The following is a 17,488-nucleotide window of genomic DNA, read 5'->3' as shown; positions in this document are numbered from 1 at the left end:
GTAAAAAAATATATAAATACCTAAATAATAACCCCCCAAAAAGCTGTAGGTAAAACAGTTTTAAACAACTTCAAAAAACGGAAGCATTTAGGAAAAAATTCCCTCATATTTGAAAGAGAAAATATAGAAATACATTTTCTCCCCTTATAGGAGTTCTTTTAAAATGAAAATAGTTGGTCAGATTCAGTGGCTCAAGCCTGTAAGCCTAGTGAATTGGGAGGCCAAGGCAAGAGGCTAGTTTGAGGCCAGGAGTTTGAGACCAGCCTGGGCAACACAGTAAGCCCTCATCTCTACAAATTTTTTTCTTCAGAATTAGCTGGGCATCATGGCACACTACTGCAGTCCTAGCTACTCGGGAGGCTGAAGTAGGAGAATTGTTTGAGCTCAGAAGTTTGAGGCTGTAGTGAGCTACGATTGCACCATGGCACTCCAGACTGTGCAAAAAAGTGAGATCCTGTCTCTTAAATAATAAGAAGAAAATAAATTAAAGCATTCAAGACTTAAAGACTATCTTTAGCCTCATGAAATCAAAACTAGGTAGAATTTTATTTCTTGACCAGTTTAAATAAAAAATATAGATAAATTTAGCATTTTTTTTTAGCTTTGCCATCCCAAAAGAATAATGTGTGTCAAAAATCATGCCAATTGAAATTGTGATCTGCTTTTTAAAGTTAAGCTGTTACAGAACTGTAAAGCATCACCATATCCCAAAGATTAGACTTACATCCAAACGTCTATATAATTCTGGTATATCAGCAAATAGAATGAATAGACATACACCAAGCTGTATTATCAGCACAAGGACAAATACATCTGAGGAAATAAGAACACAAGCTATTATTTTAAGAAATCAGAGTGAAAAATGTCACATATATTGACAGATGTAGTCTAGATTAACACTGATTTAATTTACTTGATTTCTACGTCCAAATACTAGGTGGAAAGTATTCATTTCTAAGCAATGGGTCTCACCTCTACAATTTCTATGCATGTCCTTGAAGCAAGTGAAAATTTTCACATGCACATTTTAAGTTTCAGTTAATAAAAGTAGTAGATATATACAGGGTAACATTGACAAAATACATGTTCAATAAATGGCTTGAAGGTATCCAAGTATCTGAGTCACTTTAATGCAAGTCATCTGTCTCAAATCATTTTCTGGTATAAAGGAACCTGTCAATAAACCCAATTTTAAATTGCTATCATACAGAGGTCAGTATTTAGCTGCTTCCTCATCCCAGGAAGAAGAAAAGCTCAATAATTTTCTCTGAACAAATAAATTTGTATGAAAATATTCATAAAGGTACCCAATTTGGGCTTTGAATTTTTTCAATAAGAAGAGTAGTGATGATATACAAATAAATGTCTCAAATATTAAATAGGTCAGTCATTTCTCATTCAAACATACCTTCCCACTCCATAATGTAAGGAGGTAGGAGGGAGGTACTCTGGTCAAGAGCCTCCATAACCCTCTCTAGTCAGATTCCTCCAGGCTGGACCCACTAGCAGCCTGCCACCACACAGTGCCACCCTGACTACTGCCTTCAAGGCAAGAGACAGGATCCACTTGAGTTCTGTTAGGCTTCTCTCCATTGTTTCCAGGGTGAATTCTGACAAGTACTGACAAGTAGAGAAATAAACTGGTCCTTTCAATTTGGAGCGATCCCAAGAAAAGGCACCCAGAGGCAAACTTCTGGTGAAGGAAAGGGAGAAAGAAGCCCTAGTATTTAATGCAGCTTTGAAGGAAAGAGCAAAGAACCATGGAAACGAGGCTGTACAATGTGTTTTGCAGAGCCCTAGAGTGGAAGTCAAGAGATGCTAGATAAGACTCAACTCTACAGCTGTTCCCTAAGTGACCTGGACATGTCTGCTCTCTCGACTGACTTCTCACCTCTGATCCAGTACAGTTCTACTCACAGTTTGTATAGGTTGGCTGTCTAAATGGTTTTCCTTTAGAGAACACAAGAGCCACAATGATACAGTTGATTGTTCCCAAGAACCAGATCGTAGTGTTCTCAAAACTTGTGAAGGCACTATTACTTTCCATTTTTTCTGGAGCAGCTGGAGACATGGTTAAGTCTGAGATGCTTTCATTTTGCACTGTACAGGCACTAAAAGGGAAACCAAAGAAGCTAATGAAGTGAGATGACAAGCCTTTATGGAGCATTTGTACCCAGAAGACTCCATACCAGTGTCCAGAGCAGGCACTCAATGCTTCTATAATTGCCTCTGCTTTGGAAAATACATGCGCGCGCGCACACACACACACACACTGAAAAATAGGAAAAAAAAAAAAAACAAGCACAGATAGACCCATATTTTGGATACACTGAGAGAGAGAGAGATTCAGCCAATTATATATTCAATAAATTATGCACATTCATTAAGGCTATATGGAAAAGAGATTGGTAAGTCATGATTCCTCCCCCATGTGGCTTAATATCTCTGATAATTTGGCCGAGTGTGGTGGCTCACACCTGTAATCCCTAAGAGGCCAAGGTGGGTGGCTCACTTGAGGCCAGAAGTTTGAGACCAGCCTGGCAAACATGGTGAAAACCCATCTCTACTAAAGATACAAAAAATTAGCTGCACATAGCAGCATGTGCCTATACCCTCAGCTACTGGGGAGGCTGAGGCAGGAGAATTGCTTGAACCAGAGACAGAGGTTGCGGTGAGCCTAGAACACACCACTGCACTCCACCCTCGGCAACAGAGAGAGACTCCGTCTCTATAAAAACAGCAACAACAAATCTCTGATAATTTGTAAGTGAGGTGAATATATAACTTATCTAACAAGGATAATTTTGAAGGTGAAAAGAAAAGATGTTAATAATTTCACTGGGACATCACTTAATTTAAACTGGGCTACTTAAACTGGGACTGCTCGGGTAAGCTATAATCCATGGTCACACTAGATATAAAAGATGGTCATAGACCATTATCATATAACACAGGCAAAGACAAATGCTAATGAATGAATGATACATTCATTAGCATTAAATTGTGCTACAGAGAAGAAATAATCACTGAAAATTTGCCCAAGGGACTTTAAAAAGCAAAACCTTTGGCAGAATGAAGCCCCATTTGCCTCCCATCATATTGGCCAGAGGATGTTTGATAGAAATTAGAATGTGAGAAGCAGAAGTTGAGACTGTACTCATACCTGTGTATCTCCACGGAATACCAAGGCTGCCTCTGAACCAGGATGAATCCCGCAATATGCATGGCCAGGCTGAGAAGAATGTTGAAAATCACAGAGAGTAGCAGAGGTGGAGAGATCAGCCGTCCTGCAGGTCTGAAAGGCACCAGCTTGGGGTAGGCACCATTCAGATTCACTATAAAATACATTCAAATTTTATATTTATGAGAGCAGGAAAACGTATTCTTGATCAGAAGAATGGCATAAGTTCATTGGCCCATACATCTGAGGAAATGGACAAATTGGAGTACATCACAAACTGAGGGAATAAAACAATTAATGGATTCAAATTCAAGTCATGTAAAGAATTCTTAAAAGAGCAGACAGAACCACAAGACGTCATTTTTGGCTTAATAAATAGGGAAAAACCATTAAGTTACAGAGTAGGGAGGGATGAAATGCGAAACCGCTTGTGGGAAAATAAACTGATGCAAACCTTCTGCAGGGCAATTTGGCAATAAATATGAAGAGACAAAAATGTGTATAACTTTTGACATAGTTATTCTACTTTTGGAAATTTATCCTAAGCTAAAAAAGTTAATCAGAGATGTGAAAAAATGTTCACTACGGCATTGTTTACAATAAGTTATGGTACATCTATACAATGGAACAACATGTGGTCACTACAAAGCAATGCTTTAAAACACTTAATGACAAATAATAGGTGATATCCAGCAAAATGGTGAAGTAGGCAGCTCCAAGTTCCCACATCTCCACAGAAATCTCAAAATACAAGCAGAAACTGTCAGAACTCCGAAAATCTGAACAACAGAAAAGTTTACTGCAACCAAGTGAACACTGAATGAAGAAAAAGACATCTTTAGGATCACAGGAAAGTTTTGTGGCATTTCTACTTGCACTTGATCCACCCCCTGCTCAGCTCAGTGGCAATCTTGAAGATAGCCTGCATTCCCAGGGGGAACTCTGGTCCCTGGTTACAAAAGGAACATAGCAGGCCTTATTTACAAATTGTTATATTTGTCTGTTCCAGCCTGTCTGGGAACTACCTGAAGGACTGATGCAGGCACTTATCTCTGTTCCACCTAACAAAGAACTCACTCTGGGCAGAAAAGCAGTGCACATTGCTTGAAAACATTATAAGGCTAACAAATGCAGTTGCCTAGGGCAAAAAATTACAGTTGATACATAAAATAATCATCTACAGCCTGGAAGAAAAGCTAAGGAAATTTTCTTGGAGGAATTAGGATAGTCTAAATCATCTGTGTATGCTGGGAAATATAGAATGCTATGTAAATGCCCAGGGCAAGAGCTATGTGCATCCCAGGGCAAGGTATATGCTCAGTAAAGACCAGAGAAGACCCAAAACTTTCAGCTTTGGATGATCTCCAGACTCAGTGTAAGCCTGGCTAAGTGCTGAATAAGTACTTCAGCACAGAAATAATCTGTAAGGACTGGAGAAGGTTTTGTTTGTTTGTTTGTTTGTTCGTTTTTTCCCTCCTAGAGGTCAAGTAAATCTCTATCAAAACATTAACTGAACAAAAGCTGAAGAAACAGAGACATCTGTGATCTCACATGAAAACTAGTACAGTCTTTCCAAAAAAGCTTTGGAAAGTCACTAAACAAATGGACTATTACAGCCTTCAACAAACAGTGAAACAAAAAATTCAAACCCTAAAATAGGAGAAGAATCTAATTTTCAGAGTTAAAGCATTATAATATTCAACAGAACAAAACAAATGGACAAAATTTGTCCCCGAGGAAGCACAGATATTAGACTTATTAGGTAAAGACTTTAAAACAACTATCTTCAATATGCGAAATAACTAAAGGAAACCATGGGCAAAGAACTAAAGGAAATTAGGAAAACAATGTATGATCAAAATGAGAATGTAGTAAAAAGATAAAAATTATAAAAAGTAGTCAAAAGAAATTCTGAAGCTGAAAAGTACTGTAAGTTAAGTGAAAAATTTATTAAGTGGGTTCAACAGCAAACTTGAGCAGGCAGAAGAAAGAATTAGTGAACTTGAAGGTAGGACAGTTGAAAATATCCAACCTGAGGAACAGAAAAAAATAATAAAGAAAATGAACAGAGCTTAAGGGGCATGTATAACACAAACAAGCAGACCAACATGCACATTGTGGGAGTATCAGAAGGAGAGAAGAGAAAGATACAAAAAGAATATTTGAAGAATAATAGCAGAAAACTTTCCAAATTTGGTGAAAGGCATAAATCTGCATATCCAAGAAGTATGAGTAATTACAACAGGTTAAATCCAATGAGATTTACACCAAGACATCATATTTGAACTATTAAAAAAATAATAAAGACAAAGAATCTTGAAAGCAATGAGGGAGAAGTGACACATCACCTATGAGGGATCTTCAGTAAGATTAGTGCCAATTTCAGAAACCACGGAAGTCAGAAGTCAAGCAATAACATTTAAGATGCTGAAAGAAAAAAAAAAAACATTGACTAAGAATTGTATACCTGGCAAAACTGTCCTTCAAAAATGAGGGAGAAGTTAAGACATCCCCAGATAAACAAAAGCTGAAAGAGTTTGTTATCAGTAACCCTACCCTAAAAGAAATGCTAAAGGACTCAGATTGAAATGAAAGAATACTAGATAGCTACTCAAATACTTATGTAGAAATAATGATGCCCAGTAAAGGTAACTATACAACAAATATAAATGCTGATATTTGTGTATTTTTGGTTGCAATTTCACTTTACATATCCATGTTATTTAGTACACAATGGAAAAAGATGTAATTTGTAACATCAACAATATAAAAGGGGAGATAAAGCTGCAAAGGAGCAGTTGTTTTCATGCTATAAAAGTGAAAGTGTTAATTCAGACTAGGTTGTTATAAATTTAGAATGTTTCATGTCTTCTCCACAATTATATTTTATGTAATTAAAAAACCCACTGATAACATCATATTCAAGGGTAAAAGACTGAGAACCTTTGCCTTAAGATCAGAACAAGGTAAAAATACCCTTGTCAGTATGGCTATTCAACAGTATGCTGGGAGTTCTACCCAGCATACATTAGACAAAAAAGAAATTAAGGTCAACTGGATGTTAGCAAGATGGCCAGTTAAAAGCCCTTAGTACTCATCTCTCCCACAAAGACAACCAAAACAACATACAACTATATTTTGATGAAAATAACTAAAGGGGAGTGTCAGAATACATCAAAGGAGTAGCAGAAATCCTGCAGAGCACAGAAAATCAGTATTGTCACATACTGCTTTCTGTCATAGTACTCCACATCCCAGGAAATATCTGGCATCCAACACCCCACTCCCTTGCCAGGATCAGCTTAGAACCGAGAGGATGTCTCCTTGCGGGGAAAAGGTAAGCAAGAGGACCCCAGCAGCCCCCATCAACACCCTGGACACCTACAGTCCTCACAAGCACTAAACCAGCTGAGGTAGCTGCCTGGAGCCCACACAGCTGTGCTACCCAAGTAGAAGCTAACAGTGTGCTCTTCCCTCTGTGGCCTACAAGGCTACTGCACTATGTCATCCTGAAATGTAAACTACTGCTGGAATGTGTCCTGCTCTGAGGGCAAGTGGCATAGCACCCTACCAGTCTTAAGGCTTAATGGCTGGTGGACTACTCCTGCCTGGTGCCCTGCCATCCCTGATCTGCTGCTACATCTTACTCGGTGGGCCAAGTTGCTATGCAGCTATTTTATTTACCCCTCTTAATCCCACTGCACCATGTCCTCTAGGGCCTGAACTGAACCTATACACTACCTCCAGGGGAAATGAGTGCCTTGGCAGAGCTGCTCCATTTGCCCTTCCCAGTCACCATTGCACCCTGCCCTACATGGCCTGAGGGGAAGCTGTACATTGCTTCCCAGAGAAACTGCCTTGATGAAACTGTTCAATCTACTCTCAGTCACTGCTGCACCCTGCCCCTAGGGACCTGAGTTGAACCTGTGCACTGCCTCTCGTAAGGCAGTGGAAGAAAAAGAGTACCATGGTATAGCTGCTCCATATACCCTTCTGAGTCCCTGCTGTGCCCTGCCCCTTGGGGCTTGAGGTGACACTGTGCACTGCCTCCTAAAGAAACAATGCCTTGGCAAAGTGGTCCAACTACCCCTCCCAATTGCTGCTGCCCCCTGGCCCCATGCCTGAGCTGAAGCATAGTGTCCTGCCTTCTGGGAAAACGGTACTGTGGCTTCTCAGAGTAGTCATGCCTCCCCAGTGCCTGAGTTGAAGTAGTGCCCTGTCTCCCAGGAAATGGTGTGTTGGCCACCCAGAGCAGTCATACCTCACTTCCCCTACCCCTATACTTACCCCCAAGCCTGAGCAAAAGCAGTGCACTGCCTCCCAAGGACTCACAGCTTTGGCTGAGCTGGGCAGTTGTGCATTCCAGGCCTGGGCTGACATAGTACTCCACATCCCAGGGAAAAGCACTGGCTGAGCGGAGACATCCCTTCCCCCAACAGGAAAATCAACTCTCGTTCCCTGCTTCCCTAGAGCTTGACTAGCTGGACTAGAGTCTGAACTGCTGAGGCACCTCCTTCTCAGGTAAGTGGAGTGATCACTGCTCTGCTCCCTGCCCCCTACTCCCCACCCCTCCAGGGCCCAAGTGATAGCTGTGTCATTTTGGGTTCTTTGCTGTCGCTGTACCCAGCTTCACAGAGTCTGGAATACCGCTGTGCCCCATCATCCCAGGGTCCAAGGTCACCACTAGATGGTGCTTCATCCCCCAGGGAACTTCATTGCCATTATATCCTATTAGCCCTAGTTCCTGAATTGCAGCTGTACCCTGCTCCCTGGTCCCAAACCTCCAGAGCACTCCACCTCTCCAAGGAGAAAAGTCCTGAACCTAGGACCCTAGCTTCACAGCCTCTCTGAGGTCTTCCCCCTATAACCCAGCACTACTGCAGCTGTTTATAGGCCATGCCAGATCTGACACCTAAAGGATCCCTCAGTCAAGACTCCCTATTGTCTATAAAATGGTTACTCAGGCACTCAGAGTCATTACTGGCACTAATCTTAGCTGAAAAAGCTGTACAAAGTCTATACTACTGCATCTTCTTGGAACCAGAGTTACCACAGTCTTCACAATTAGCACACTGAGACTCATCTGCAAGTGAAAGCCACTGTGTAAAGTTTGGAAGAGGTGATTGTTCTGCTAGGTGTAAAGACATTGATGCAGAAACAAAAAGGAAATATGAAAGAGCAAGAAAATATGATAGCAACAAAGAAACACAATAATTCTCCAGTAACTGACCCCAAATAAAAGGAAACTTACGAATTTCCTGAAAAGGAATTTATAATGATCTTAAGGAAACTCAGTGAGATACAGAGAATACAGATAGACAATTCAGCAAAATTAGGAAAAGAGTTTAAAGAATTTAAATGAGAAATTTAACAAAGAGATAAATATCATTTAAAAAGAACCAAACAGAAACCTTGGAGCTGAAGAATTTGATGAATGAAATGAAAAAACTTAATAGAGAGCTTTAATAGCAGACTAGAGCAAGTAGAAGAAAGAACCTCTGAATCTGGAGCTAGGTCTTTTGAAATTACCCTGAGGAAGTAAAGAAAAACAGAATATAAAAGAACAAAGACAACCCGTAGGACTTATGGAACACCATGAAATGATCAAACATTAGCATTATGGGATTTCCAGATGGAGAAGAGACAAAGATAGAAACAAAACATTTTATATAATAAAATAAGTGCTGAAAACCTTCTAAGTCCTATAAGAAATATGAAAATCCAGATATATGAATTTCAAAGGTCCCCAAAAGAATTCAACCCAAAGAGATTCTCACCATGGCACATTATAATAAACTGTCAAAAATAAAAGAAAAAGAATTTTAAAAGCAGTAAGAGAAAAGTGCCAAATCACAAATAAGGAAATCCCCATTAGACTATCAACCGATTTCTCAGCAAAATCCCTGCAGGACAGGACAGAGTGAGATGATATATTCAAGGTGCTGAAAGAAAATAAAAACTGGCAGCTGAAAATACTATACAAGTAAAGCTGTCCTTCAGAAGTGAAGGAGAAATAAAGTCTTAGAGAAGCAAAAGTTGAGAGAATTCATCACCACTAGATTTTCCTTACAAGAAATGCTTGAGAGTTTTTCAAGTAGAAATGGAAGGACACTGTTAATATAAAAACATATGAAAGTATAAAATTCACAAATGAAAGTAAATATATAGTGCAATCCAGAATATCCCAATGCTTTTATGGTGCTCTATAAATCTTATATATCTTTAGTATGAAGTCTAAAAGCCAAAACAGTCAAATATAATAGTAACTACAATACATTGTTAAGAAGTACATAAAATAAAAAGATGTAAATTGTGACAAAATATAAATTGGGGGAAGGATAAAAGTCTAGAGATTTGTATTTGACTGAGGTTAGCTGTTTACAGTGTAAAACAGTCCATTATAATTACAACATATTTTATGTAGCTTCATGGTAACCACAAAGCAAAAAGCTATAGCAAACACACAAACAATAAAGAGAAAGTAATCAGAACTCAGCACTAAAGAAAACCACCAAATCAAAGAGATTTAAAAAAAGAGAGGAATAAAAGATCTACAAAACAACCATAAAATAACAAAGTGGCAATAGTAAGTCCTTAATTATCAATAATTACTTTGAATGTAAATGGATTATTAAATTCTCCAATCAAAAGACATAGCATAGCTGAACAGATTTAAAAAAACAAGACTCAACTATACAATGCCTATGAAAGACTCACTTTATACTCAAGGACACAAAAAAGCTGAAAATAAAGAGATAGAAGAAGATATTCTATGCAAATGCTAATCAAAAGAGAGCGAGATTGGTTATACTTGTGTCAGATAAAGTAAACTTCAAGTCAAAAACTGTCACAAGAGACAATGTACCCAACACTGAAGCACCTAAATATATAAAACAAATATTAATGAACACAAAATGAGAAATAGCAAGACAATAATAGTAGGAGACTTCAATAACCCACTTTCAACAAGAGACAGATCAACTAGACAGAAAATTAACAAGAAAATACGGGAACTGAACTGTACATTAGACAAAATAGACCTAACAGATATATACAAAACTTTGTGTTCAATAGCAGTAGAATACACATTATTTCTAATGCACATGGAACATTTTCCAGTTTAAATCATATGGTAGGTCACAAAACAAGTACTAAGACATTTTTAAAAAATCAATATCATATCAAGTATTGTTTCCAACCACAATAATATGAAACTATAAATCAATGACAGGAGGACCTTCAGAAACTATACAAATGCATGGTAATTAAACAAGGTGCTACTGAACAACCAATGAGTCAATGAAGAAATTAGAGAAATTTACAAAAATTTAGAGAAACATGAAAATTGAAACAAACACAGTAAAACCTTTGGGACACAGCAAAACCAGTACTCAAAGGAAAGTTTACAGCAATAAATGCCTACATGAATAAAGAAGAAACAGCAAACAACAAGCTAATGTTGAACCTCAAGGAAGTAGAAGAACAACAACAAACTAAACCCAGTATTAGTAGAAAGAAAGAAATAATAAAGATAAAGCAGAAACAAATAAAATAGACTTAAAAGCAATAGAAAAGATAAACAAAACAGAGTTGGTTTTCTGAGGACATAAACAAAATCAACAAACCATAGCCAGAGTAACTAAGAAAAAAAGAGAGAAGACTAAAATAAATAAAATCAGAGGTAAAGGATACATCACAACTAATTACACAGAAATACAAAGAATCATAAGAGAGTATTATGAACAACTGTATGCCAACAAATTAGAAAATCTGGAATAAATGGATAAATTCCTGGACACATAAAACCTACCAAGAATGAATCATGAAGAAACAGAAAACATGAACAGACCAATAATTAGTAACAAGATTGAATTAGTAATAAAACTTTTCCAGTCAAAAAACGTACAGTACCTAATGGCTTCTCCACTGAATTCTACCACACATTTAAAGAAGAACTAATATTGATTCTATTCAAACTATCCTTAAACATTGTAAAGGAGCATATACTTCCAAACTGATTCTATGAGTCCCCCACTACAAGGACACAATAAAAAGGGCCAATATTTCTAATAAACTTAGATGTAAAAAAAAAAATCCTCAGCCAAATACTAGCAAACTGAATTTAACAACACATTAAAAAGGTAATTCACCATGATCAAGTGGGATTCACCCCAAGACGCAAGGATGGCTCAACATATTCAAATCAATAAACATGACACATCACATCAATAGAATGAAGCACAAAAACTACATAATCATTTCAATAGAGTCATAAAAAGCATTTAATAATATTCAAAATTCCCTTCTGCTAAAAACTCTGAACAAATTAAGCATAGAAGAAATGCACCTCAATGCAATAAAGGCCATGTATGACAAATCCACAACTAACATCATACTAAATGGGGAAAAGTTAAAAGCTTTTCCTCTAAAATCTGGAACAAGAAAAGGATGCCTACTTTTGCCACTTCTATTCAACACAGTACTGGAAGTCCTGGTCAGAGCAACCAGGTCCTAGGCAAGAGAAAAAAAGGAGACATCCAAATTGGGAAGGAGAAAGTCAAATTGTCCCTGTTTGGTGGTGGCATGCTCTTATACATAGAAAACCCTAAAGACTCCACCAGAGAACTAATAGAACTAATAAATAAATTCAGTAAATTTTTAGAACCCAAAATCAACATAGAAAAATCAGTAGCTTTTATATAGGCTAATAGTGAATTATCTGAAAAAGAAATAAAGAAGACAATGCCACTTTCAATAGCTACACCACAAAAAGTAAGATGTCTAGAAATAAATTTAACCAAGGAGGTGAAAAATCTCTATACTGGAAACTATAAAACACTGGTGAAAAAAAATGGAAGCTAACACAAATACAGAAAGACATCCCATGTTAATTGATTGGAAGAATTAATATTGTTGAAATATCCTTACTACCTAAAGCAATCTACAGATTCAATCCAATCTCTATCAAAACAGCAAAGAAATTTTTCACAGAAATTGGAAAAAAAATCCCAAAATGTATAGGGACCACAAAAGACCTTGAATAACCAAATCACTCTTCAGTAAAAAGAATAATGCCAGAGGCCTCACATATCCTTGATTTTAAAATATACTACAAAATTATGGTAACTAAAACAGCTTGGTATTGGTATAAAATAGACACATAAGCCAATGGGACAGAATAGAGATTCCAGAAATAAATAAAAAATCTACAGTCAATTGATTTTGGACAAAGGTGCAAAGAACACACATTAGGGAAAGCATTGTCTCCTCAATGAATGGTGCTGAGAAAATTGGTTATCGACATGCAGAAGAATGAATTAGACCCCAAACTCTCACCAAATATGAAAATTAACTCAAAGTGGATTAAAAACTTAAATGTAAAACTTGAAACTATAAAACTACCAAAAGAAAACATACAACAAATGCTTCATGGTTTTGATTTGGGCAAGAATTTTTTCCCTAAAACCCTAAAAGCATAGGCAACAAAAGCAAAAATAGACAAATGGGAATTACATAAAACTAAAAAGATTCTGCACAACAAAGGAAACAGTTAACAGATTGAAGAGACAACCTACATAATGGAATAAAATACTTCTAAACTATACAATATAATACAATAACCCCTGACAAGGGGTTAATATCCAGATTATATCAGGAACTCGAAAAATCTCAATAACAAAAATAATAATAAAATAATTCAATTAAAAAATGGACAAAAGACCTGATTAGACATTTCTCAAAAAAAAAAAAAATAGAAATAGGTATGCCATACGCCAACAGATATATGAAAAATGTTCAACATCATTAATATCAGGGAAATGCAAATCAAAACCACAGTGAGATATAATCTCATTCCAGTTAGAACAGCTATTACCAAAAAGACAAAAAATAATAAATATTAGTGGGAATGTAAAGAAAAGAGAACCCTTTGGTTCTCCTTTTTTGGTTTACATTTGACTGTTGGTCAAATGTAAATTAGTACAGCCATTAAAGAAAATAGCATGGAGGTTCCCTTAAAAATTAAAAATAGAACTACCATATGGTCTAGCAATCCCACTACTGGGTATATATCGAAAGAAAATAACATCAGTATGTCAAAGAAATATCTGCACTCCTGTGTTTATTGCAGCCCTATTCATAATAGTCAAAACATGGAATTGCCCTAAGGGTATATCAATAAGTGAATGACTAAAGAAAATGTGATATAGACAATGGAATACTATACAGTCTTAAAAAAGAAGGAAATGTTGTCGATTGCAACAACAAGAATGAAACTTGAGGACATTGTGCCAAGTGAAAGAAGCCAGACACAGAAGGACAAATTCCACATGACCTCACTTACTTGTAGAATCAAAAAAAGTTGATTTCATAGAAGCAGAGAGTAGAATAGTGGTTTCTTAAGGTTGGAAAGAATAGAGATAGAGAGGAGAAGGGGATGGAGAGAAGGTTGTCAGTATGTACAGTTATAGTTCAACAGAAGGAATAAGTTCTATTGTTCTATTGCATGGTAGGATGATTATCATTAACAATAGCATACTTTATATTTCAAAATTGTTAAAAAAGAGAATTCTGAATGTTCTCATTACAAAAAATGATAAATGTGTAAAGTGATAAATATGCTAGTCATCATGATTTTATTACTACACAACATACACACGTATTGAAATATCACACTATACCTCATAAATATGTACAAATATGTGTCAATTAAAAATAAGTTGTAACTTTTAAAAAGAAAAAGGAAATAAAGTCATCCAATTGGAAGAAAGGAGTAAAACTGTCTCTATGCACTGATGACAAGAGCCTACATACTGAAAATCTTAAGAAACTCACAAGAAAGCTGATAAAATTGGTAATTCAATACAGCAATGTTTCAGGGCACAAGATCAACACAAAAACAATCATCGTGTTTCTATACACCAGCAGTGAACAATTCAAAGATAAACTTCAGAAAACAATTCTATTTCCAAAAAATGAAACACCTAGAGATAAATTTAACCAAGAAAGAGAAAGACTTTTACACTGAAAACTACAAAACTTTGCTGAAAGAAGTCAAAGATGATGTAAATAAATGGAAAAACCCATTAAAATCTCATGTTAATGGACTGGAAGACTTAATATTATTAAGATGTCTGTACTATCCAAAGTGATCTACATATTTGATGCAATCTCTGTCAAAAATCAAAGTTATTTTTAGAGAAATGGATAAGCCAGTCCTCAAATTTATATGAAATTATATATAATTTCCCTAATCGTTCATAAAAATCTTGAAAAGATTTTATAATAAAATTATAAATAATTTTATTATATATAATTTCCCTAAATTGTTTATAAAAATCTTGAAAAGAAGAATAGCATTGAAGGACTCACACTTCCCAAATTCAGACTCACTAACAAAACAGTAACCAAACCAGTTTGGTGCTAACATCAGGAAATACATGTAGACCAAGGGAATAGAACTGAGGGTCCAGCAATAAGCCCATATATCTATGGCCAATTGATTTCAAAACGCATATTGACACCATTTACTGAAGGAAAGAATAGTCTCTACTGAAGGAAAGAATAGTCTCTTCGACAAGCTGGGACAACCAGATTTCCACATACAAAGTAAAGAAGTTGGACCCCTACTTCATACCACATGTAAAAATTAACACAAAAAATGGATCAATGACCTAAATGTAAGAGTTAACAATGTAATATACTTAGAAGAAACTTAGGGATACATATTTAAACCTTGGATTTGGCAATGGATTCTTAGATATAACACCAAATGCATGAACAAACAGACAAACAAATAAATAAATAGGACTTCATTAAAATTAAAAACTTGGACATTATTTAAAAAGTGAAAAGACAACATATAGGAGAAAATATTTGTGATTTTATGTCTCATGAGGGTTTAATGTCCACAATATATGAAGAACTGCTAGAACTCAAAACGCAGAAGACAAAAATTCAATTAGAAAACAGTCAAAGGACGTGAATAAACATTTCTCCAAAGAAGACATGTAAATGACTGATGAGCACATGCCTATATGTTCAATATTATTAATCATTAGAGAAATGCAAGTCCAAATCATAATAAGATATCACTCCAAACCTATTAGGATGGTTAAAATAATCTTTGACCATTAAATAACAAGAGCTGATGAGGCTGTGAAGCAATTAGACCCCTTATATGTTGCTAGTGAGAATGTAAAATGATGCAGTCATTAGGAAAATAGTTTGGTGGTTCCTTGAAAAGTTAAATATATGATTAACATATGACCCAGATTCCATTTTATACCCAAAAGAATTGAAAACAGGGACTCAAAAAGATATTTTATGCAAATGTTCATTGCAGTATTATTCACAATAGCCAACAAGTGGGAGCACCCAAGTCCATCAACAAATAAATGGACAGATAAAATGTGGTATACACATATAATAGAATATTATTCAGCTATAAAAATGAATTAAGTTCTGATGCATGTTACAAAATGGATTATGCTAAATTAAAGAAACCAGATACAATGGTACAAACTGCGTGACTTCATTTATATGAAATATCTTGAATAGGCAAATTCATAGAGACAAAAAATAGATTAGAGTTAACCATGGGTCAGAGGGAGAAAAGATGGGGAGTTATTGCTTAATGGATAGAGTATCTGTTTGAGGTGATTAAAAACTTTTGAAAATATATAGTGGCGATGATTGTAAACATTGTGAATGTAATTCATGTCCCTAAATTATACACATAAAAAATAAAAATGACAAATTTTATGTCATATAATTTTACCACAAGAAAAAAATTAAGATATTTATTGATATTTTAAAAGCGGTTCTATGGGTAAATGAAAAATAAGATGCACTATATAGAAGACATAATTTTAATTTATTAATTTATATAGAAAAAAGACTGGACAGAAATACATTAAAATGCTTTAATTGGTTAGCTCTGGATATTAAGATAAAAATAGGTTTTTCTCTGTTATATCTTGCAATGTTTTCCATCTTTCACAGTGAATATATGTTAATAACATACACTTAATATATGTTAAACAGAAAAGAATCAAGTTGTTTAACAAAAAAATAGAGAAAATCCTGAAGGCACTTGTTATGGAGAAGAGAACAATCACAGAAGAAATAAGAGCTGTTTCCAAATTCTTTCAAATAGAATTTTCTGTTTGAAAGAAATTTCAAACAGAAGGACTGTTGTGGAGAAAAAATCAAACTCTTCTGTGACACCTCAAATGGCAAAACTGGGATGGATGAAAGTTACACATTTAGAGATAAATTTGACTTCCTGCGAAGGGGAAGTCTGCTAAGAAAGTTAACAAAAGCTGTATGAGGTTGTTCTTTCAATACATTTAACAAATATTTATCAAGCTCCTTTAATATGTCAGAAGTATTGGGATTATAGCATGGATCAATACAGACTAAATGTTGATCTCATGAAACACACATTCTGCATGGGGAGAAGCAGGCAAAAAGCTAACGAAAACAAAGATAAATATCGTAACTTCAGATTGAGGAAAGTATTGTGAAAACATAAAGCAGAGTTGTGTGATAGAGAACTGGTTTGTTCACTATTAAAGTGATCTCTCTGAAGAAGTGACATTTGAGTTCAAATATGAATAATGAAAAAAAAATCAAAGACATATAAAGATCCAAGGGGAGAGTATTTTAAGCAAAAGGAATAGCCAATGCAAAGGCAGTGAGTTGACCAAAGCTTGGCAATGTATCAGAGACAGTAAGACCAGTGCAGCAGGCACATCAGTGAGTGGCAACGTGGTTAGAGGTGAAGTTGATGAAGTAGTCAGGAGCCCAATCATGTAAGGACTTGAATTGAGTCAAAATGGGAAGCCATTGGAGCATTTTAAGCGAGAGAATAAATAATAAAATTTGTATTTAAAAACAACACTCTTACTATTGTGTAAATGGGAGTGAGGATAGGGCCGCAACAGTGGAAGCAAGATGAGCTATAAAGTTGTTACACTAATGTACAAAAGAGCTGACATTGCTTAGTGACTACTGATGGTGGCTACATTGAAAATGGAGGTGGGGAATCAGAGTACATTTTGGAGGCAGCGCTAATAGAAATTTCGAATGTATGGGATGTGATGGGTGAAGAAAAGAGAAAAATAAAGGATGGCTCTAGTTCTTTGACTTGAACAACTAGGTAGATAGTGTGATTCCAGTAGAATGTAAGCTCCATGAGGAAAGAAATCTTGTTTTGTTTCACTGATGTATTGTTCCAAGTTCCTAGATCAGTAAGTAGCACAAACTAGGGGCTCACTGAGTACATAATGATTATACTGAATATCA

The 17,488-nt window shown here is 35.8% G+C and overlaps 1 protein-coding gene across 1 annotated transcript in view; it reads right to left on the bottom strand.

Moving 5' to 3' along the window:
• ATP13A4 (ATPase type 13A4) overlaps positions 1–17,488 on the bottom strand; it is a 176,220-nt gene that overhangs the window by 9,472 nt on the left and 149,260 nt on the right. Inside the window, exons 26-28 of the mRNA XM_011981336.1 lie at positions 3,164–3,335; positions 1,918–2,111; positions 725–813 (exon numbers count right to left, since the gene is read on the bottom strand). Of these exons, the coding sequence (XP_011836726.1) occupies positions 725–813; positions 1,918–2,111; positions 3,164–3,335 (455 nt within the window). The remainder of the gene's footprint in view (positions 1–724; positions 814–1,917; positions 2,112–3,163; positions 3,336–17,488) is intronic.

The sequence above is a fragment of the Mandrillus leucophaeus genome, unplaced genomic scaffold (genome assembly GCF_000951045.1).
Source record: "Mandrillus leucophaeus isolate KB7577 unplaced genomic scaffold, Mleu.le_1.0 Scaffold224, whole genome shotgun sequence".
In the NCBI taxonomy this organism is placed as follows: domain Eukaryota; kingdom Metazoa; phylum Chordata; class Mammalia; order Primates; family Cercopithecidae; genus Mandrillus; species Mandrillus leucophaeus.
Note: the sequence above shows the minus strand (reverse complement) of the source record. Positions and strands in the feature narration are given on the sequence as shown.